General features: G+C 39.1%; 4 protein-coding genes across 4 annotated transcripts; 3 read left to right on the top strand and 1 right to left on the bottom strand.

Moving 5' to 3' along the window:
* Positions 1 to 2,617: 2,617 nt before the first annotated feature.
* On the top strand, positions 2,618 to 7,230 carry MONOS_6031 (uncharacterized protein; the record flags this gene model as incomplete). Its single annotated transcript, XM_067876231.1, has 1 exon — positions 2,618 to 7,230. The coding sequence occupies one exon, from the start codon at positions 2,618 to 2,620 to the stop codon at positions 7,172 to 7,174; it is 4,557 nt and encodes a 1,518-aa protein (XP_067736205.1). The 3' UTR covers positions 7,175 to 7,230.
* A 120-nt stretch (positions 7,231 to 7,350) lies between these two features.
* Positions 7,351 to 10,852, top strand: MONOS_6032 (putative presenilin 1 peptidase; the record flags this gene model as incomplete). The annotated part of the gene is made up of 7 exons (XM_067876232.1): positions 7,351 to 7,582; positions 7,682 to 7,775; positions 7,832 to 8,080; positions 8,324 to 8,535; positions 8,753 to 9,814; positions 10,041 to 10,153; positions 10,317 to 10,852. 7 exons carry the CDS (start codon positions 7,351 to 7,353, stop codon positions 10,470 to 10,472), a joined length of 2,118 nt encoding a protein of 705 aa, XP_067736204.1. The 3' UTR covers positions 10,473 to 10,852.
* MONOS_6033 (putative ATP-dependent RNA helicase RhlE) lies at positions 10,725 to 18,896 on the bottom strand. The gene has a single exon (XM_067876233.1). The coding sequence runs from the start codon at positions 18,893 to 18,895 to the stop codon at positions 11,171 to 11,173; it is 7,725 nt and encodes a 2,574-aa protein (XP_067736203.1). The 5' UTR covers position 18,896; the 3' UTR covers positions 10,725 to 11,170.
* A 3,096-nt stretch (positions 18,897 to 21,992) lies between these two features.
* On the top strand, positions 21,993 to 22,641 carry MONOS_6034 (uncharacterized protein; the record flags this gene model as incomplete). The annotated part of the gene is made up of 2 exons (XM_067876234.1): positions 21,993 to 22,343; positions 22,414 to 22,641. The coding sequence occupies 2 exons, from the start codon at positions 21,993 to 21,995 to the stop codon at positions 22,432 to 22,434; spliced, it is 372 nt and encodes a 123-aa protein (XP_067736202.1). The 3' UTR covers positions 22,435 to 22,641.
* Between the last annotated feature and the right edge of the window lie 1,146 nt (positions 22,642 to 23,787).

The raw sequence follows: 23,787 nt of genomic DNA, 5'->3' as shown, positions 1-23,787 counted from the left end.
AATTGAGATTTGAGTATATGACGAAAAACTGAGAATTAATCTTTGTGAATTTTCGAAAAATGGAAAAGAGATAATTGAAAAGTTGATAAATTCAATTGTGCTTTCCGATAAACACTGCACAAGGAAAGCAGAAGAAACAGATGTATGGCGACAACTTATCAATTGAAAAAATGATGAATCATGGATTAAAAATTGTGTTTGAAATGTATTGCTATTAATAAAAAGAATGCTCTCTTCAGTTACTGAAGCATTAAATATTGTGAAGTGTGATTCTACTTCACTTTCGCAAACGTTTATGATTTTTTTATTTTTGAGTATATATTCATATATGAAATCTCTCATTTCATGTTGACTATTTTGAAGTTTTGTGAATTCCTTATTTTCTCTTTTGATATCTTTAAATTGATTGTCAGAATTTTTAAATGTCAACAAATTATGGAAAGCTGAATTGTGTGATGCTAATATAAAGAAACACAATTTGAGAATATTCATTAATTTGATAGGTTGCTTTTTTGATTTGGTTTTCATTAGAAATTATATGAAGATGATCAATTTGAAAGTTTTAAGAATGGGATGAAATATGAGATTTTTCAGGAAACAATAAATCAAAAATATCAGTTTTATTGTATCAGAAAATACACCATAAATTATTCGACGTCGAAAAACTTTAATTCGAAATCGAAAAAGTTTAATTCGAAATCGGAAAAGTATAATTCGAAACCGAAAAAATTTAATTCTGCATCTAAATTCTTTGTAATCAAAAAATTCGAAAATATAAATTTTTTTTTAATGTTTACGTTGGTTTCTTTTCTTTCAGTGAATGATCTGAGGAATTTGTCAACTTCAATCAGAAAAAAAATTTTTTTGATGTTTTTTTGGTATTTGATTGTGTGTAACAGAGTGAATGGAATAATATTGTATTATAATAAAACTCTTCATATGTGCTCAGGAGATTATGAAAAATTTTCTCAAAAAATAAAAAAGATAGGATAGTTCTGATTCTTGTTAAATGCACAAAAAGACAGAAATCAATCTTGTCTATTTGAAACGAATTGTTTTTGATTTCATAAATTGCATTTGAATCTAAAAAAAACACTTTCAATCTTTTAAAAGGAGAAAAGGATCAATGAATATCATTCGTTATCATTGAATACAGTTGTTTAAAACGAAAGAAAAACATTTCCAATAAATTAACATTTGCAATTATCAACATTTGTGAAAATTAAATTTCTAGGTTTTGACTTGAAATGAAATTCTGAACGAATTAACTTCTTTTTCGATTTTGAATTATTTTTGGTGTATAAATGGATGAAAAATATTGCCTCAAATAAGAATTGATAAAACACGGAACATCTTTAAAAGAATAACGCATTGCAAAAACTTTTTTTTAATCGTATTACAGTTTGCGCAAAAAATACCGGATAAGATCGATTTCACAATTACTGCAAGAGGAATAATTCTGACAATTCTCCTCAAAATACATCTCATCAATGCAGACTCATTTGATAAACGAGACTTTCAAAATAGCTTCATTTGTGCTCGGAAAAAAATTATAATGAAAATTAAAGAAAAACTCAAAATTCTATTTTCTACGAGTTTTTCATTATAATTTTTTTCCGAGCACAAATGAAGCTATTTTGAAAGTCTCGTTTATCAAATGAGTCTGCATTGATGAGATGTATTTTGAGGAGAATTGTCAGAATTATTCCTCTTGCAGTAATTGTGAAATCGATCTTATCCGGTATTTTTTGCACAAACTGTATTTTGAAAAAATATTTTTTTGAAAAACAACACAATTTTTCTTTGTTATTTTCTTTTTGAAATGAATTGCTCAAAAAACTCCTTATGAACTAGATATATGTTTCGCTTGTTTTAAATCTGTTTCTTCTCTTTAATTTATTTACTCCTTATTAGCTAGTGTTTAATTTCAATTGCTATTGAATAATCGTGATCATATGTACCCCATCATATATAAAATGATTATTGTTTTAGTTTTTTTCTTAGGTTTTATTTTTGGTGCGTTATTGCTATGGTTAATTATTTCACATATAAAAAAGCAAGAACAACTGTATGCTGCATTTTAATAAAGCGACATATCTTAAAAATTTACTGTTGCTTTTTAATTGAAATCTTTATTTCTTTTAAAAATTAATAGAAATTTTGATCCATTTAATACTAGATTCTACAACTCATTAAATCTGTTACATCAGAAAAATGAAAATGATATGGATTCAATTTCAAATAACGGTTTGAAAACATTTATTTTTAAATTTCATTGAAAAATTAAAATATCTTTTTGCTATTCTTTATATATCAACAATTCCTCCTAGATTTTGTAAAAGCGCAATTGCAATTTTCATCTTTCAATACGATAAAAAATAAAACGAAAGAATCAAATATCATTGTATCGAATCCCTTTCATAAAACAGTTCAAAAGTCCAATAGTTCTGATTTAAAACAAAGTCACAAACAAAGCATTTATAAAGAAGGAGATGGGTGGTCTCCTTTTTTTAAGGCAAGTGGAGTCAACTCATCAATCTTGTTGAAGAACGACCAAACAGGCAAAACAAAAATAAGCGCCAATTCGCTTGACACTTACGAAAGAGAAAGCATATCAATGGGGAAAGCATCGAGACACATGAAAAATATAAAGGCTAACCAAAAGAATGCTAAACCTGATCATAAACACGATCGAAAAAAAATTGTGAGATCATTTGGATTGATTGACGAAGGATCGCTTAACAGCGAATGTGAAGCAACTACAATTGTGGATAAGAGCGAAAGACCTTGCTCAGGTTCGCACATGTCTTATTCATCCAACAACCCTTCGCTGGGATCATCACAGCAAGTAGCCAGATCTCAGACACCTTCCGGAAGAGGCAACTTCTCCAGAAGAGGAAGAGGCTCGATATCTTCGTCTGCATATTCCTCGCGCCACTCATCTGCTTCGTCAGACACTTACTCGTCTGCTGTGGCCTCTTCCGGCACAAGCAGCAAGCGCCGCGATGCGCAGCTGACGCCTGTGTCAAAAGCCTCGCGAGCATCGCCCTTCACTTCAATGTCTCGCGACACATCTGACAGCCGCCACCAGTCCAGAGCCACGCCGCGCTCAGCCGACACCGCCAGCGCTTCGCCTTTCTCTGCGCGCACTCCGTCTGCCCGCTCTGAAAGCCTGCGGCGTGGAGAGCATCCGCAGACTCCGATGAAAGGCAGCTTTGGGTTTCCCAACCTGAAGCAGCCGCAAGGCCAGGCATCAAACAAGAGCACGTCCTCTGCTGCTTGCCGGCCAGTACCCAGCAGCTATCCGCTGGAAGACGAGGTTGTGGCAGACGATGTCGACGAGAGCACTGTCTATGCTGTCCCGTCGCTTCCTCCGAGGTCGCGCATGGCGAATGCTATGAATGCTGTGCCTTCATCTTCATCTTCATCAACAGCTTCTGCTTCTGCTTCTTCTTCTTCTCCTGTTATCTCTTCAGCCACTACCCCACGTGACAGCCTGTACAGGAACAGAAATGCCAGCGAAAGAGACAGCTCATCAGAAAGACAGTATGCTCTTCGTGACGGGAGCAGAGAAAGAGAGTCCAGGAAAATCCAGGTGCAGACACCAACACAATCACAATCACAATCTCAATCTCATTCACAATCTCTGTCTCAGTCTCAAAAGCACACACACCACCACCAACAGCAGCAGCAGAGGCAGCAGCTGACCTCACAGCGGATCCACTCCCGCAACACATCTCGCTCTTCTCTGCAGCTTCCGCCGCCGTCTGCAACACCCAAGTCAACACGAATGGTGGGCTCTACAGAACGCCAAGCTGTTCGCCCTGTGATGACACCACTTCCTCTGTCTTCATCATCATCATCATCATCTTCATCCTCCTCCACTTCCTCTTCTCGTCCTGCCTCTTCCACAAGTGGTGCTCCCCCTGCGTCCTCCACACCTTCCTCCTTCCAATCTCCTGCAATGCCTGTGCTCCGTCCTGTCAGCGCTGCCTCTCCCTTCACCCCTCTCCCTTCACACAGCTCACACGGCTTTAACAGCACAAACGTCTTCTCTCCGAAGCCCTCTGCTTCTTCTGCTGCGTCTTCCTTCCGCCATCCAATGCAGAACCCGCTGGCTGCCTTTGAGCCGCCGTCGTCGATCAGACAGATGGCAGCGAAGGGGCAGATGCCGCTGCTGATTAAGAAGAAGGAAGAGGCAGACGAGCCACAAAAGATGAAAGAGAACGGGAAATTGCAGAGTGCTCAGGGTGTTTCGTTCTCGTTGGGCGGTTTGCCTTCTTCTTCTTCTTCTTCTTCAGTCACAGCAACTCCAACACCATCCAATCCATTTGCTTTGACTTCGACTGATTCAAATAAACAAAAAGAAAATGAAAAGAGTACAAGCAATGTGTTTGATACTTCAAAGCAGAATGAAAAAACTGAAAAGAACAAGCCACTTATAAAGCCATCTGCGCCTTTTGAGCTGAACAAACAGCAGGAAAATGCTAATCAGAATGGAAATGAAGCGAAAACTGCAGTCAAAACGGAAGAAAAGACAGCTAATCCGTTTCAGCAAAGCACAACAACAATTAGCTTTGCACAACCTTCATCATCATCATCATCATCATCATCATCATCATCATCATCATCTTCTTCTTCTTCTTCTTCTTCTTCTTCTTCTTCTTTTTCTTCTTCCCCCTTTGGTGCTCCACCACCACCACCACCATCATCATCTTCTTCCTCTCCTTTTGGCTCTATATCTTCTCCTTTTGGAGCTTCATCATCTTCATCAACAACAAATGTATTTGGAACAACATCATCACCATTTGCTTCTCAATCTCCAAAAGTAGCCGAAGCAACTTCACAGACAAACACTCAATCTTCTCTAACTGCTTCAAAACAGACTGAAAAACCAGCTTCTTCTTCTTCTTCTTCGCCTTTTACAACAACAGCTGCTGCTTCTGCTTCTCCACAAACAGCACTGAAAGATACACAAACAAAAGAGAAAAGTGACAATCCGTTTGCTCTTTCAGCAGGTTCCTTGTTCTCTGCAAATGCGTCTTCTACTAATTCTTCTTCTTCTTCTTCCACAACTCCAACTTTGTCAAATCCATTTGCTTCTCCTTCTCCTTCCTCAACAACAACAACTACTACTACTACACCACCACCATCATCAACTGCATCTTCAGCAGCAGCTCCTAAACAAAGCAACCAAACAGCACAAAATGCCACAAATACTAACCCATTTGCCAGCAGCAGCCAATCTGCTTCTTCTTCTGTTTCTGTTTCTGCTTCTGCTTCTGCAACTTCTTCTATTTTCTCAGCACAGCCAGCCACTTCCGCACAGCCAACTGCAACTTCACTGCCTTTCCCTCAAAATGCATCTGGCAATCAACCAAATGCGAATCAAGCACAACAAGCTCCTTCTTCTAGGCCTCAGCTTCCACAAGCACAGCATCCAATCAGCAGCACCGCTAACATCTTCGGCCAGACTTCTGTAGCTCCTTCGTCAAATTCTGCAACTTCATCTTCATCTGCATTAGTTCCAGCATCAACTGCATCTGCTTCAGCACAATCAGCTTCCTCTTCTCCTTTTCCCAGTGCACCTCAAACAGCCGCCTTGCCTTCAACTGGATCTGCTGCTACTACTGCTGCTGCTCCTCTTCCTCCTAATGCAGCCCCAAATCCCTTCCAAATGTCCACTCAGAACCCGTTTGGCACTTCTGCTGCTCCAACTACTTCAACTGCCTCTGCTCTTGCTGCTCCCAAACAAACACCTGCTGTTGGTGCAATTGGTGCTGCTTCTGCTGCAAACAATGTGTTTGCACAGGGTGCATCTACACAACCAAAGCCAGCAGCGACTGCTCCTCAGAACAACATCTTCTCTTCTGCTTTGAGTCAAGCTAACCCTCAACAACAACAGCAGCAGCAGCCTCAACAGCCTCAACAATCAGTGTTTGGAGCACCAGCACGGTTTGCTCCTCAGCCTAATCCGAAGGCCAATGCTACAACTGCCTCTATCTTTGGACAGACGTCTGTTGCACCACAGGGACAGGCAGCTGTTGTTGCTTCTGCTTCAGCTGCTGCAGCGCCTTCGCCTTTTGGAATGGGCAATCAACAAAATACACAGACACCTTTTGGACAGACAAATGCTGCTATGCCTAATGCTAATACTGCTGCTGGTGTTGGTGCTGCTGGTACTATTCAACCTACTCAACAGCCTGCTTCTTCAATTTTTGCTGCCACTGCTTTCCCGCAGCAGCAAATACAACAACAACAACAATTACAGCAACAGCAACGTGCTCAGCAGGCACAGCCAGCAGCAGCAGCATCGATTTTTGGTGCGAACGCCACTCAGCCTTCTGCTCAGCCTGCTTCCCAGAATATCTTCAACATTCAGCAGAATCCACAGCAGAATCCACAACAACAACAACAGGCATCGCTGTCAAACCCATTTAGCATCCAACAGCCATCTGTGTTTGGAGCACAGGCTCCTCAAACAGCACAACCAGCACATATTGGACAGCCCCAGGCTGTTTCGTCTATATTTGGGCAGACATCTGTGGGTGCACCAGGAACAGCTGGGGCTCAGCCACTCTTTCCAACACTGACACAGCAGCAGCCGGGTGCTGCTCAGCCAGGCGCAGCTGTCGCGTCCTCTTTGTTTTCTGCTGCGTTGAGGCCGACGCAGTCGACGCCTCAAAGTGCACAGCAGCCTTCTGCCCAGTCGATTTTTGGAGCAGCACAGCCAATGGCTTCTGCTGCGCCTGGCACTTTGCCTGGCGCTGCCCAGCCGTTTGGTGCAAGTGCTGCGAATGTGGGAGCTACATCGAGCTTGTTCCCTGCACAACCACAGGGCCAGCAGCAGGCAAACCCTTTTTCAACCACTTCATCCGTTTTCCCTTCTTCTGCGCCTACTTCCACTCTGTTTCCGAGCCAGCCTCCTGCGACTGCTAATGTGTTTGGTGCGAATTCATCTCCTTTTGGTACACAGCCAGTCTTCGGGCAGCAAACGCAAGTCCCAATTTTTGCTGCTTCTGCACAGCAGGCAGCGACGGGGACAAGCACAAAAGCGAAGAAGAAAAAGAATAATACACAATCGAGCCTTCTAACCGCCATTTCAGGAAGCAATCCATTTCAAACTTCAAATGCAAACCTTTTTTCTGCTCAAAATCCATTTGCGGGAAAATAGTTTGTAAATAACTTGATTAAACACACTTCACTTTTAAAGATTAAAAGATTAAAACCGTAAGAATTTTTATAAGCCTTTTTTTAAATAATTGATCAAAAATCGTATATTAATATTTATATCCTTCATTCATACGATTTTAATAATCCAATAATTTGGGATATCTTTTATTTTTGTGAATGAGTGCATCAGAAAATGAGACTTCATCAAAAGTGGATGAAGGAACAGCAAGACTGTTAGAAGATGTGCAAACACCACCAATTGATTCTGCCAGAAAGTCAATTGATACAGATAAAAACACTCAAGAACAACCTGCTAAAAAGAAGAAGAGAATTAGAAGAAGGCATTTTGATACGGAAGCAGATGTTGAAATTCATGCTGGTGCTCTTTCTTCTATCATTGTACCTGTGAGTTTGTTATAAAATTTTTGTGAAATCTTTGCAAATAATTGCCTTGTTCATTTTTTTCATATAATTCTTCAAAATTCGTAAATTAATCTCATTCAACAAGCCATTACCATCATTGGAGTGATATTTGTAATTTTATCAATTGGAACAGGTGGAGATTCTTACCTTTCACTATTCATGACTCCAAGTTCTGCGCCGTGTGCTTTTTTATTGAAATTTTCTTTAACATTTAATTGGCGGTTCACTGTTTAAGACCTGATGGATTTTGTATTCCCTTTGGACCAAAAGCTACTGGAGAACCTCCTGCAAATCCTGATGATGAAAATTCATCAAAGGTGGTGATAATATCTATTATCATTGCTGCAGTTTTTGTAGTCTTGATCGTTATCATAACATTTGTTATATTATGCTGCTATATGAAGGGGTGCACAAAAATCATTTACGGGTGGCTTATTGTTGCCACTGTTGTACTCCTAGGAGTATTTGGAGGGACTGTTCTATAGTATGGAATATGTGTTTTCTTCATATCTTGAAAACATTTCCTTTGATTCGTTTTATTTTATTTTATTTTATTTTATTTTATTTTATTTTATTTTATTTTATTTTATTTTATTTTATTTTATTTTATTTTATTTTATTTTATTTTATTTTATTTTATTTTATTTTATTTTATTTTATTTTATTTTATTTTATTTTTTTGTGAATGGAAATTAATATTCCCTTTGCAATGTTACCATTTTATTAGTAATCTTCTTGTCAGATACAATGTTCACATTGACTGGTTCACTTTTGTGTTCTTCTGTTTAAATTTCGCGGTGGGTGGCGTCATAGCAATTTACATCACATCTCCTCTAATCCTCCAGCAAATAGTGCTCATATTGATTTCCATATTCATGGCGTGGATGCTTACGAACCTGCCTGAATGGACAACCTGGATTCTTCTTGTGCTGGTTGCATGTATGCAGAAGAAAAAGAAAGAAAAGATAAGAAAAGATAAGTTATATTTCCTGTATTATTATTTTATTTATTGCTTATTGAGTCATTGACTCATCTGCAATTAGATCTTTTCATTTGAGTGCATTTTTTTATCATTTTTCAATGACTGCACTAACCTTTTTTTAATGAACTTTATGAATTTTCTTTCATTTATTTTCCACTTTATATTTTTTTTTAGGCTATGATCTCTTTGCTGTGTTGTGTCCGTGCTGTGCGTTGAACAAGCTGATTGAGATTGCAGACGAACGGAATGAGCCCATTCCTGGTCTGATTTACTCAGCACAGATGGGGAAAGGAAGGATGGAAGATATTCGAGGCGAAGGAAGGGTCATTGTGAAGACGGATGCGTCGAACAGGAGGGGCGTTGATGGAACTGGAGAGGATGATGATATTGAAAGGGTGAATGATGGAGAAGTGAATGAAAATGGAAAGAGGAGAGGGAGAAAAACTGAAAGAAAAGGGGATGGAGAAGGAGAAGGAAACGAAGAAGGAAATGTGAGAGCAGAGAGGGAGATGGACAAGGAAAGGTTAAATACAAATTCAAACATCACATCACATAGCATATTGTCTTCAGGAAATGATGGCAATGCCCTGATAAAAGAATCAGGAGAAATGGAAAGAGGCTCAAAAAGAACAGAAGATGAAGGAGAAGAAGAAAATGAAGAAGAACTGATGGAGGGAGAAGAGGATGAGAAGGAAGAAGATGAAGAAGAGGAAGAAGTGGACGATGACGATGAAGAAGCACATCAATTGAGAAGAAAGAAAAGAGAATGCAAAAAGCTCAAGCAGAGAGAAAAAGAGGAAAAAGCAGAAAAGATGAAGCAACAGAAGAAAGAAGCCAAAAAAGAAAAGAAAAGAAAAGAAAAAGAAAAACGTTTGGAAAGTGGAGCAGAAGGCGATGAAGCAGAAGGCGAAGCAAGAATGAGGAAGGCTCCGTTGGCGTCTGATGCTCAATCAGCTGATTCGAACTCGCACATTTCAGAAGATTCGCGCTCGCTTGTGAGTTCAGCTGTGTCTTCTGTGAATGTTGCTGATGAGTATGAAAAGGGGGAAGAGCAGGCCACGTCACCTTTGCCCAGTTCAATCACCACTTTTCCTGTGGATTCGTACTCACCACAAGACGGAGCATCGAGTTCGGGTTCTGATTCTTCTGATCCAAATGGAAAGCAAAAGAATAAGAAGAAGGAGAGTTCGAAGAAAGAGAAGCCATTGGCTGAAGACGAGGTTGAAGTATCTGTTGGTGTGTTATTTCTTCTGTTTATTTATTTATTTATTTTATTTTTGTATTCTTTTCTTTTTTTTGTTATTGTTTTTTTAATCTGACAAATTCTCTTATATTCTTTTCTTTTCTTTTCTTTTTTCTTTTTTCTTTTTTCTTTTTTCGTTTTATTCAATATTTTTTGATTTTTGATTTTTGATTTTCCCAAAATAACCAAATCATTTTGTGTGATGCGGATGCAATTCAGATGGATATCTTGGGCTGGGTCTTGGCGACTTTATCTTTTATTCTCTTTTGATGTCACGGGCAATCTTAACAGATTGGACAACAACTTTTGCTTGCTTCTTCTCAATTCTATTTGTATGCACTCAAATTATTGTGCTATTTCTTTATTGCATTCATAATAATCTCCTAAAACAATATTTTATTTGTTTATTTATTTGCATTTTATCACTTTTATAATCGATGCATTTTACAAATTTTGTATGTTCATATTAATTGACTCACACTCACACAAATACAGGGGCTATCAATGACTGTGGTTCTTCTTGCGTTGTGGAGGAACTCTCTTCCAGCACTGCCTATCTCCATCTTCACTGCAACAGCTATCTATTTCATCAGTCGGTACATCATTCATCCCTTTGCCAGAGGAATGTCATTTTTGGGATTGATTCTGTGAAAATGACTTGAAAAGTCAAGCCTTCAATTTGAGTACTTAGTGATGGGTGAATGGAAACACTATGCTAATAATCAGTTTTTGGATATATATCGATGAATTTTGTTCTTTTTTGTTGTCTTTGTACAAATTATGTTTGAATTGCATATTATAATTCTCTATTTTAATTTCATTGTCGATCATCTTTTCACTTCATATGTTTTTCTCTGTATTTTCACGTTTATTAGATGGCTATGTTCTTTTTCTATTCTATTGTTTATTTTTTTTTCGTTTATTGGAAATTTCACCTGTTTTTTATTATGAAGGCGAAATGGAATTTTTAAGCTTCGCTTGTCTGTTTGTTGTAAAACATATCAAAAATGTTTTGAAATAAGCTATGAAAATAAAACTAAATTGAGTCATAACAAGTAAACGTTATAATGAAAAAAAAAAAAAAATTGTAATTTTTCATAAAAATTTACAGTTCTCTCAAAGATTAACTAAACACACAACAAATCTTTGAATAATTTATTCCTATCATTTTAAAAACACTTTTCTTTTTTAATTTCTTTCTTTTTCTTTACTTGTGGCTCGACTAATTTCAATCTTTGTAATATAAGCAGTTCCTTCTGTTAGCTTAATTACAAATATTGATAATTGGTTTTCGAAAACATGCACAATTCTGTATTCAGCTTCAAGTTTTTCTTCATTCTTTATTTGAATTAATGTTCAGCTGGGGCTTTAACTTCCCTCACATCACAGCCATATTCATCGCTCGAGATAAGCACTGCATACTTCTTCTCTCTCCCGTCTTGCCTGCCTCTGATATCTCCGCTATTCACCGACGCATAATCAAAGCAACCACGCACGTCTGTGAATCCATCCTTCACAAATGTTCCTGCTGTGCCTTCGCCTTCTCTCTGGCTGTACACCTTCACATACGCCTTCGCTACTGGCAGCCCTGTCTTCTTGCTCGCCACACGCAGTCTTCCCGTCGCCTCGTACATTGTGATGTCCATGCCGTGGCTGAAGCACTCTGAAAGACGCTTCTTCCCACAATACTCGGCTTCAACAAAAGCATTCTTGTGCTTGAATTCTTCAGGAATCTTCACAATTATCTCTTCATGAAGCTCTTCTTTGCCTTCTTTCCCTTCTTTGTCCTTGGCAAACGAAACCTTTATTTCTTTCGTTGCCTTCACAAGAGAAAACATCGGGTCTGAGTTCCACTTCATGAATGGCTTCATGCTGAACATAAGCTCCATGTTCACCAAATAGAATCTCACTTTCCCTCTTCTTTCTCTTCCGTTCTTCTGAATCAGATGTGCTTCCATCTTCTCTGCATCCACCTTCAGCTCCAGCTGCGTTTCGGCAACCATTGATTCTGCCAACATCTTCTGTCTTTTACTTTCTCTTTCAACTTCACTCTCCAGCAGCATTCCTCTTTCTTTCTCTTCTTTCTCTTCCTTCTTGTCTTTGGCTTTCTCTTTCTCTTTCTCCATCTCCGTATTGGCATCATCATAAGCTTTGTCAATCTCCTTCAGTTGCTCTTCCAGCTGCTCAAACATCAACCTCCACCGAGTAATCGGCTCTTCTCTTCTCTTTGCCACCACTTCCCTCGCTGCTGTCAACGTTGGCACGTTGCATCCACTTGAGCTGCTTGCAGACTGATCATCTCCGCAGCTGGCATTGTAGATTGGCCGACAGAAGTCCAAATAAGCTCTCATATAATCGTATTGCAGGCTCATCTCGTGTGCATCTTCTGCACTCAGCTTTTTGTCTTTCTCTGAATTGGAAGAAGATGATGATGGAGTTGAAGATAATGATGGAGTTGAAGATAATGATGGAGTTGAAGATAATGATGGAGTTGAAGACGATGATGCTTCTGAACCGATTGAGTCGAACAGTTCGATTGCCTCCTTTATCCGCTCCTGAAGAACCAGATAGTACACCAGCACCAGCTTCTCCTTGTCATCAATCAACATCTCGCTCTTCACCTTTCTCGGCTTCCCTGGCTCCAGCACAGCACCATGCGCCAAATAGCTCAGATACTTTCTGTATTGTTTTGCAAGGTCTTTGTTTGCAATCTGTTCTGATCCCTTTCCGTGGTGGAATGTTCTCGCATTGATCAGAGGGCGGTACTCGAGCAGCCGCACTTTCCCGTTCTGGACAGGATCCTGCTGGTAGATGCACGACTTGATTGTGTCATACTCTGGCAGTATCCCTTCAATCGTATTAGAACCTTTCTGCATCAGATACAGTTTGATCGCTGCTTCTGGTCCGTTATGCATCAGCGCATATGAATACACACTATCATCGTACAACTCGCGTCTCAGCAGAATCTCAATCACTCGATCAAACACTGCCTTTTCGCGCAGTCTCCAGCAGATCGAGGACAGTTTCACGTTGCTCTGGAACACGTTGTTGCCTTCCAAGAATGCATACAGCGCTTCGTCTGACCCGTCGCGTGCAATGCTGTCCCAGTCTTCGTCGTCCTTCTTGACGACTGAGTTTGCCTCCTCTGGAGTCATCACACGGATGCGATGTCCTCCTTCAACGCTGCATCCAATATAGTTCCCTTTCACAGACACATGTGTCGCAAAGTGTCTGAACTGCCCGGCAAACGGGAAGTAGAACGAGTACCTCAGAATCTCCGTCCGGAAGCCCTGCAGCACGATGCTCCGTGTCTTTGTGGTGAATCCTCTCCCAATGGCTACTGCACCCTCGGGAATCTGGCTGAGAACATCGACTGTCACTGGCCCTGCACTCGTGTTGGTGACAATCACATCGCAGGTGTAGCCTTCGCCGGCACACAGCTCTGCCCAGTTGATGTACCGTCGCACGTTGCAGTTCTCTTCGTTGTCCCAAACTGTTTCGCGTCCAACATTAACTACAAGCTCCTGCACAATAATCCGATCCTCCAGCTCTTTTCGCATTTTTCTTTGTTCTTCTGTCGATCGATTTTCAGTTTTTGCAGATACAGAAGCGGAAGCGGATGCGGAATGAACAGTTGAAGATGAAGGGGCGTCTTCATTCTGTTTGCAGTTGTTTTCCACCTCCTCAATCTCTTTCGTAAATACAAGAATTGGACTCTTTGATTTGATGGTCGCCCTGCTAACACCTTCCAGTGTCATAACGCTCGTTTCCTCACGCGCTCGACTCACACTCACATCGCTCAGTGCAATTGCAATGGCAGTCTCAGCAAACGATGACACTGCATCCATCAGAAATGGTGAAATAAATGGTTTTCCTGGTGCATTTGTCCACATTCTCCTATTTATTCTGTTCTCCTTCTTTCCACTCTCACAAATTTCGATCTCTGCCTCTTCCACCACTCTGCCCAGTTCGTGTATTGCATAATCGACCATAAAGCGGCTCCAAGGGATCAGAAACCTGGTCGGAGACTCCACGTTCCAGTAGCCGCTTTCTCTGTACTCCTTCGTGTTCTCCACCTGCTTGAAATGTGGAACTGCCGGAACTTCTGCTGCTGCCATGCGCATCATAGGCTTATGCTCCATTTTTTTACGTTTTTGACACATCTTGCTATTGCTATTCGATTTAAAGGATTTTCTTGATTTTTTGAATCTCCTTGATGAACTACTAGATTCGGAATCAGATCTAGAATCAGATCCATCTGATTCCGAGTAAGAGCTCCCCGACTCAGCTTCATCGTCGCAAGAATTTGAGCATGCGCTTCGTCTTAATGACAATTTTGCATTCAAATCTTCAAGTATTGATCTTGGTTTTGCCCGTTCATATTCCGCTTCACTTTTTTTTCTTTCCTTTTGTCGTTCAGCATCTTTTCTTTTTTTCATTTCCTCTTCCATTCTTAATCGCTCTTCCAGCTTTTCCGGTTTCGAAGTCTTTTCCTTTTTTGTGTCCAGCCCAGCAGTCAATGCAACCTCAAACATACGACTTTCTCTCTCTCGATCCACAACCTTCGCTTTCACTCGTTCTTCAGCATCCTTTACAAATGCCACGCAACGCCTTTTGTGTTCAGCAAGTCTTCTTTGCGCATTCACACAACTCTTCTCGCTCTTTTCGTCTGTTGCTCTTCTCACTGCTGCCTCGTACAGTTCCAGCAGCCTTTTCATCACCAAGATCTGCTCAAATGCATTCAGCTGCTCAAACTGGGCAGGATGAGCAAAGCGCTCGAACACGTGCACATCCTCTGATCCACTCAAGACATAGTCAATCACTCCTTTCTCCTTCTTCCACCTCAGCGATGGCGCTACATGCTTTGCGAAGAATTGTGGTGCTCTCTTCCACAACAGCACATGCACCTCGTGGCATGCCATGCTGCCCCACCGCTTCTTCAGCTCTTCCTCGTCTGCTGATGTCTTCTTTCCTTTGCGCTTCTCTTTCTCTTTCTCTTTCTCTTCTGCTCCTTCCTCAGAATTGCAGCTAACATCCATACGCTCCAAATCTCCAAACAGCTCTTCATATTTCTTCAGATTGTCTCTGTAGCTTGGAGATATATGCTCGCTCTCGTAAAGAGAAGCATACAACCGCAGAAGCCCCCTCAAGCAGCAGAATGTCACATGGCTCGATGATGACAGGTCTTTGATCACTCGTTGCTGCTTCGGCTGCCCCACGCTAATGCAAGACCCAACTCCAACATTCCAGTGCCCTTCAGATGCATCTGCTTCTTCTGCCTCATTGAACTCTCCTTCTCCAAGTACCACGTCTGCTATCTTCCTCTCCACCACATGCACATTGCAGTCCAGAGGCGCCATCAGCCGCATGTCTCTTGTGGCTTCCTCCTCTTTCCCTTCTTTTTTCTGCCCTTGTCTGGTCTTCGCCTCATCCAGCTCCACTGTCTTTGCATCGACTCCTTCCACGTCTGTTGCCACAACTTTAAGCTGTCTGTGAACGCACTTCAGAAACTGTGCTGGAATGATAACCTTTGCTCTTCCGTTAGCATCCACTTCCCCCACTTTCAGGTTCACAAGCACCATTGTCGGTTCCACAAGAAAGTCAATGTTCTTCCTGTCATTCACGTTTTCTTTGCCAGGTATATTTGTCCCAAGCAGCATCACATCCCCGCCTGAAGCTTTGCCTTCTCTATAATCGTCAATGTCCTTCTCTGAATCGCTGTAAGCACCTCCGGCTTCGCCTCCTCTTCCGCTGAACCGCTCGCCTTGTGTTGTTCGTGCTTCTTCCCTTCTAGTGTTGCCATTCACAATTGCATTCACCACCAATCCCGGAGCATCCAGCATCATTCCCACCTTCCGCTCGCTCTTTTGCCTCTCCAGAATGTATTCCTGCTCGCTTCCCAGCCGCTTCTCATTCTCATAGAACGACTGTGCCTCCAGATATTTTGTTGCTCTTCCTCCAAGCCATTTAAACCCAGACAAAAGTGTACCTGCATCAAATGCCTCCACGAGCCTTGTTCCAAACAGATGTATCCGCGTCATCTCTGAGCATTCAGATAATTTGATTTCAATATCACCGTTCTTCTCCTGCTTTGCAGACACAATGTGCACAGTACGCTCGCTCTTCCACTTCCCTACTCGACGTTTGCCAATGAGATGTCTGCTCGTCTCTTTGTTTTCTGCTTGTTTATCTTTCTCCTTTTCTTTTCCTCTCCATCGCGAAAGAATTGCGATTTTTGTTGTTTTTTCACATTTCCAGTCAAACAGTTCATAGTCACCTGCTTTCAATATACCCGGAAGCACAATCTCTCCCTCATCTACAGCCAACAGCCGCGTCAGATCTTCACCAGGCATACCATCCACATTCATCAGCATTAATGTCAGATACTTCTTCTCTTCTTCCCAGCCTTTGCTCACAAAAGGCAATCTAAGTTCCTCTCCTTCCATTGCAACATATGTCAGGTCAGCGCCATCTCTTTCTTCTCCACCATATCGTCCTCTTCCGTCTTCAACAGCAAAGCCCATCAACTCATTGGATTTGTATGGACTGTTTTTAACTTTAACACGCACCTCGATCCCGATCACATCCTGAAGATATCCCAGCTCCACCTCTCCGTTTTCATCGCTCAGAAGATTAATTCCGCTGACGCTGTGGTTGGTGTTGTTAAACTGGCGCCAATGCAGTGTCAGCGACATCTCCTGCCCGCACAACTTCTCTCCAGCCTTCCCAAACAACTCCAGCACGTAGCCGCGACCAGCCTCCCTCCGCAATGCAGCCTGTGCAACAGTCATTGTTTCATCCACCTGATTCACGCTGAACACCCTTTCTGCAGCGACATCCACTTTCCGACCCAAGTCAGACAATACACGCACAGCACCACTAACTCGCACCGCAAGCTGCCTCAACCCCTCGCCTATCTCAAAGCGCACCACACTCACTTCTCCATCGTGCAGCTCCACATCGTCGTATTGCCTAACTGTTGGAACTCCGTCCATGTTTGTGGCAGTGACAGTCACGTTCACATTCTCCACCATTGTCACTGATGCCGCTGTTCCATTGCACCGAAGCTGAGGTCTAAGTATAATGTGCGCCTGTGTATATCGCGTTAACTCCTCTCGATCAGCGTAGATACCACATTGAAACTTGTATTCTTCCTTCATATGCCGAAAACTTGTTTGCACATAAAACTCATCTTTCTCATCGCCAATGATCACATCCTTCAAAATCTCGTTAAACTGATCATTTCCCGTTCGATACGGCACAAGAATCTCCCCATTCTCAAGCAACCCTGTTTCTTTTGCTGGATTAGTAGATTTGCTGTACTTTCGCCCATCGATCCAGATGCAGCTCCGCTCCCAATCGACCACTTCGTTCTTTTCAGTCAATATTGTCACTGCCTGTCCGTGTGCCGTGCAGCGGCTTGCCAATCGCAGCGATCCCTTTCGGATGATTGCCCTACTTGTCAGCCCTGCTCCTGTCAGCACCACCACAAACACTCCGCGTTTTTTTCCCAATGAAGACAGCTCCACACGCTCCACATGCAGCACAGCTCGATTGATCCTGTCAAACTTCATAATACGTTCTTCTGCAGCTACAAGGCCATCAAGAGCCACATTGCTGGTAATCTCCCGCTTCTCCAACATGTAATATGACAGTGTATTCATCTCGAACACTTGCACCTTCATCTCCTTCACATTCTTCACCTTCACGGAAACAAACCGAACGGAATTGTCTTCTCCGTCAAATACTTCAGGATTCTCATCCGCAAATGCCATCTCCACTCTTCCAGTAACATGCTCTATTAGCCAGTTATCCTCTGGTTTCGACACTTTCTCAACGCACTTAAACTGTCCATCAAGCAGCTTTGCTTCAATAAATAAGCCATGAAGCCTTTCTTTCTGTACATAGTCCTCAAATTCACTTGTGTTGTCTGCGATGCGAAGAAATTCAAGCAGATATCTTCGAACAACATCGTCTGCTCGGTTCCACCACTCTCCTTCAGTTCCTCTTTTGCAAGTGTAATTCAACACCTTGCTAAAAACGTCTTGATCCATGGAGCAATATTCTTCTAAGCGCCTTCGAACACTCTTTTCAGGCAGTTGAAGAAGAGACACATTCGACTGTGGAATGGCAAGATATTCTAAAAATCTATTTTTCTTGAATACTCCATGTTTGGCATCAAACGCTAAACAGCTAAGCATCAGTCCAGCCTTTTTGCCACTGCTAACAGCTGGAAGTCTAACGGCAAAATTCCACACAGCATCGTAGTATTGTTGCTGCGCCTCCATGTCAGTCTCAAACTCAATTTCACCACATGGTTTCAAGCTGCGCACATAATGTTCAATAAACGCATCGTCTTGAAGAACATCAACAAACACAGCCATAATTGTTTCTAGTTGCTCCCTGGTAAAGTTTATTCCAATTTTGCTATATTTTCCATCATTTTCCAGATACTTCATCACTAAATCGAGCATGTTTGGAAGTGTTGCATTTGGCAATTTATTGAAAAATTGTTTTAAACCATCGGAATCAAAATTGAAGTGTGATACTCGAAATAGCCCCTCAGAATTTAGATCAGAAATAAAGTCATTTTCGTATGCAATGCTTTCAACAGCTTTATCAAAATCAGACTTCACTGGATCCAAAAAAGTTGCCTTATCCGCATCTGGTGCATTTGCGATTCTTGCAATCGCTCCCACTTCTCGTGTGTGGTTGTAGGACGTGTGTAGAATGTCTTCTCGAAGGTATTTCACAATTTCAGCCTTCTTTTTTTCATCGCTTGCAGAAAACGAAATCATTCCTCGTCGAAGCTGAAAAAGATTCCAAATATTATTTCCGTTGTACCCTAGTGATTTTAGCTGGGTCATAAGATATTTTTCTTCTTCTGTCTCCCCTTCTGGAAATGACAATTGCTCATTCAAAATTCCGTAATATAACCTCTCCACTGAGTTTGAGGTTAATTCTTCCACCACCTTTTTCCTTTCCTCACAAGTTTTTGCAAAAACAAAACTTTCCAAAAATGCAATGTCAACAGATTCGCTCATAAATGTAATTGTTGTAACGATCAAGCCCATTAATTAATTTTCATTTGGGGAAATTTTTATAATGATTTTTTCAATTTTTATTGATGATGATTATGAACACTCGATTGCATATTTCATTTGATGTAGGTATCATGCTTTATGTCTTTAAAATATTTTTTTGGAAAGAATATTAAATTCCGAAAAAAAAATGTTAACAACATATTTGCTTTTTCCAAACTCTTTGTTTACGCAGAAAGAACCGAATTATAATTAACAAACTATGGTGGTTGCTATTAAAAAACAAAGACAGATTGACAGTCTATCAGCCAGAAAGAAAGAAAGAAAGATAAGAATATTCATTTTTTCATTCTCAATTTTCTTCTTTTCTTCAGTGAATATCTTTTTTGAGTGAATTGTTGATTCTTTCTTTAATAAATTGATTTTTCAACATTCATCTTTCAATTGTTAACCAAAGTGATTCAACAACTTCTCTTTTGCTCTGCTTATTTGAGACACATAATTATTGTTTCACTTGCTTCTTTCCTTTCACCTTATGCATTCACTCAAAATGGCATTTTTCGGCAAAAGGCTACTTTAAGGGTACCTAAAAAATTAAAAATAAGCTTTATGAAAAGGCTAAATGTTTTCGAGTGAACTATCATTAACACTCTTTGGTGTAGACTATATGTTTAATATATCATTTTTCTTTTTTAAGGTTTTCGTTCTCAAAAACAACTGTCCCCTAATTGAAATTTTAAATAATTTTTTTGATAAATTTATTAAATAACAATAAAAAGGCATTTTTAGGTTTTAAAATTTGAATACCATTGCTATTTTCAATTGTTTGGGTAGAAAATAACTCTATATAAGTATTCTAATGAAGTTTGAAAAAGACCTCGTAAAACTTAAGATTTGAATAAAAAACCATTCAATACTTTTCAGTTTTGATCAATTGGTTATTATTTACCTTATGCATTCATAATGTCTTGACATTACATTTTTAAGCTATTTATTCATGGATTTAACGAAAAAATCGGGTACCCTTAAAGTAGCATCTTGCCCATTTTTCTTCGACTTTCTCCTTTTTTCTCTCTCTCTCTTTCTCTACAAATGACTGCTTTTTGTATCGCTTTTCGCTTCTCCATTAGTCCAATGCTTTGCAGCTGGCTCATGCGCTCTTTCATTGATTGCAATTGTTCAAAGGAATGGATGTTTACTATCAAAATATGGAAAGTTAAAAGTGTTGAAGGGAAGTTGAATCGTCATTTGAGAAGAAGAAGAAAAAGAAAAAGAAAAAGAAAATCGAAAATCGAATATTGAAGATGAAAGAAATTGAAAAAAGGACTGTTTTCACATTTGTTATCTGGCTTGTTGCAGTGAGATTGAAATAAGAGGTATTCAGTTAACATGGATTCGAATAAGAAGATTCCATCATTCAAAAAGAAAAATAGGGGTTTCATGTCATGATGATGGTAATGGTGATGAAATTAGTAACTGTACTTACAGAAGAACAACTCGCAGAAGAGACTGGAAAAAATAAAATATAGATGGTTGAATTGCTGAAGCAGATGCTGATTAAAGATAAACTATTGAAGATGACAATGCAGATGGTAATTGAATAAAACAACAAAATAACTTACAAATGCATTGAACGTTCCATAAGTGAGCATGAAACAAATGGATGAATCAACAAAATTGATTTCAATTCAGAAGTTGACAGAGTAATGTGAAGAGGTGAAGAACATGCTGATGAAAGAACAGATGAACAACATCATTTCAAATTGTTAAAGGCACGCTAAGATTTATGAAACAGTCGAGAAAAAACATCCAATGATAAATTTGCTATAACAGCAAATTCCATAACGATAGAAGATCGAAAAAGACAAAAACATTTTGATTATTTCGTTATCCCAGCAAAAACACATTTCGGTGAAAAACCTGTAGATAACAATTGTTTATTATTTCAATTCCAAAAATGAGAAGCATGTATGCTTAACAAATAAAAGTGTCAACAAATATCGGACCTGCCCCACCAAACGAAAATGAGATGATCGTTCAATCAGTAATTATCTTGTCTCCTATTTCGTTGCTTTGAAGGGATCATGTTGCAATTTGCAGCCAGTATTCAATTCTCGATGTCCAGATATTCACTTTTCCCAAAAACATTTTATCTGTTCTCCTTGCTTATTATTCTGAAGGTTCTCTAATTGCCTGCATTCTTTTTTTTCCTATCAATGAATTTTTTATCAATAAAATTTGTTTTCATCTTCTGTACAAGCTGATTGAGAAAAATAGCAAAGAAGTCTCATGTTTGTTTGTTTGTTTTTGACAACTTAGCACATTGCTCTCTTCTGAAATTCTGCTCCAAAAAAAAGCAAAATTATGTTGAATTAACATAATTTACCTGATTATTGAGTTTTGAGGATGTTGTAGATGGAAATAAATTCATAATGAGCAAGATCATTAAATGGAAAAGCAGTTAATAATTCACATTAAGCATTCTAAACATTGGATTATTCTGGGTCATCCAATTTCAAAAAATTTTCACACAAAATTCGACACTTCTATGCACTGCTGCCTATGACTTTTGCTATCTATTGAAATTATAATTCCTAATATGCATGACATATTCATTAGTATATCTTTCATTAAACAAATGGATAATTTTGTTACAAAAATATATTCGATCACAACATCCATAACAACAAAAAAAGAAAAAAGGATAAAGAGTTATTTCTTTTTGCAATCCCTTGTCAAAAAATGCCCAAACGAAAAAGAATGGTGTGAATGCATTTATTTCCATTTCTATTATGAGTTTTTAATTTTTCATCTGTGTCTTTCATCCAAACATACACTCTTTCAATGTGAATGATAAAAATGGTGTTGTTTTTTGAACGAAATAATTTTAAAAAATACAGGAGACTGACAACACAAAAAGGTTAACTGGTTTGCAATTGTATTTGGATTAAAATTCTTCTATATTGCATTTCTTTCTTTTCTTTTTTTGAGTATTATTTTCTGAGCTTGAACGCTGCACGAAGAGAAAGCAAAAAGAAAAAATCGAAGAGATGAATGAAGTGATGGAAGAGATGAATGAAAATGAATTCAGATCTGTTTCCAAGACAGAGCTATTTAAAAAATAGACAAAATGATTGAGGAAAAGAAACTGCAATTGGGGAATGCCACTTCGATGCTGAAGCATATTGGATATTGCAATGTGCTGAAAAATATGAGTGTTGATGGCTTTAAAAATTCTTCTATGGAAGAAAGAATCAAAAAGATGATTATTGATGAAAATGGGAAGAAAGATGCAAAGGATGAAAAGCTGCTGGTTGATAATTGTGAATGTTATCTTTCTCTCAGCAACGGATTTTCATCTGAATTGATTTCAATGTGTGTGCGCTGTCTTCTGAAAGTTGCATTGAAGAAAGAGGAAAGCGAGGAGACTCAAAAAGAAGTGGAAACAGCTTTACTGTCTTTGAGAGCTGTTAGATTTTACGTGTGGACTCTTATATTTCCTTTTTGATGCTGTTGAATTTGTTTCTTATTTTCTTTCTTTTTTTTTTTAGTTTTTAGAGCAAGAACAGTAAATGGAAGAGATCAAAGAGATTATCCTGTGTCATCAAGAGTTTCGCAATTTCACCCTCCTTGCCTATCAGTTTGCTTGGCAGTTTTTGATGTTCAGATTTGAGGAGGATGCAAATATAGAAGAAGTTGTTGTGAATGAGCTGCATTTTGCAAGAGAGGCAAAAAGAGAATTGGATGAACTATCGAAATGTGTGGATTGGAAGAGAAAAGAAGAAGAGAATGAAACGAGAAGAAAAGAAACAAAAGAAGAACTTGTTTCATTGAGATGGCTCGAAACATTGAACTTTTATTTTTCTAAATGTAGATTGTGGAATGAAGAATTTGTTGGACTTTTCAGAAAAATTGTTCAGGTATATCGATCAGCGAAGGAAAATTACAGAGGAATTAGTTTCAAGTGCATTTGTTCCTTGAGAAATGCAGCTAAAAATAGAGTTGTGAATATCAAAGACTTGTTGAAAGGAGGAGCCGTTAGTCTAATTTTATAGGAAATTCAGCAGCCAATATTGAATAACATAATTGCATGCAAATGCTTGACGTTTTTTACAGATGTTTCAAGGAGATTGAATGAAGAGGAGGACGATAAAATGAAAGAAATGAAAAGAAAACCAATAAAAATGGAGATATTCGAAAAGATGGAAGAAGAAGGATATGAAGATGCTATAGCAAGCTTCCATAAAATATTAAAAAATCTTCACAGAAGACATTATTGGGACTTGTCATTGAACATTTCGGATTATTTTGTGAGTGTTTGAGGAAATGATAAGTTATTTATTTTGTAGCACAAAGCGATATATATTATTCTTTTTGCATCGCTTTCCAAAATTGAAAGCAAACATTCATTGTTGTTTTTCACAATACCGTTGATTTGTTCATTGCAAACGCGGAAAATATTCACTATTCATTCAAAGAAGATTTTCTGGGTGAATTTACTCCAAATGATGCAAATTATCTGAAAAAATGAGAATAAAGTTGTGACATTGGATGAAGAGAATATCAAAGAGCTTTCCAGGATATGTGAAGATGCAACTGAGTTGGGATCTCGCTTGAATATTTTTGAGGAGCAATGAACAGAGTCAATTGGAGCTTTTTCACCAACAAGAGAATGCAAAAAAAGAAGTGGAAGAAACATGAAGAAGGCTGAGGAGAGCATGAGAAAGATTTTCAAGATTTGCGAGTACAGTCTAAACCGGATATAATCACATCGCATATTATCACATTCGTTTATAATCACATTTTTATGAGCACGAACATTTTTTCCATTTTTTCATTCATTTTTCATCGCATATTATCACAGAGCTGAAAATATATAATCACATTTTATTTTTTTATGTGAGAAATATTTTGTTTTCAATTTT

Source organism: Monocercomonoides exilis (assembly GCF_001643675.1).
Source record: "Monocercomonoides exilis strain PA203 chromosome Unknown scaffold1-2713096, whole genome shotgun sequence".
Taxonomy (NCBI): Eukaryota; Preaxostyla; order Oxymonadida; family Polymastigidae; genus Monocercomonoides; species Monocercomonoides exilis.
The sequence above is the reverse complement of the archived record's forward strand: the minus strand, read 5'-3'. Positions and strand labels throughout refer to the sequence as shown.

Excerpts from the sequence above, each read along its gene's own strand:
- MONOS_6033 (XM_067876233.1), bottom strand. The coding sequence starts at position 18,895 with ATGGGCTTGATCGTTACAACAATTACATTTATGAGCGAATCTGTTGAC.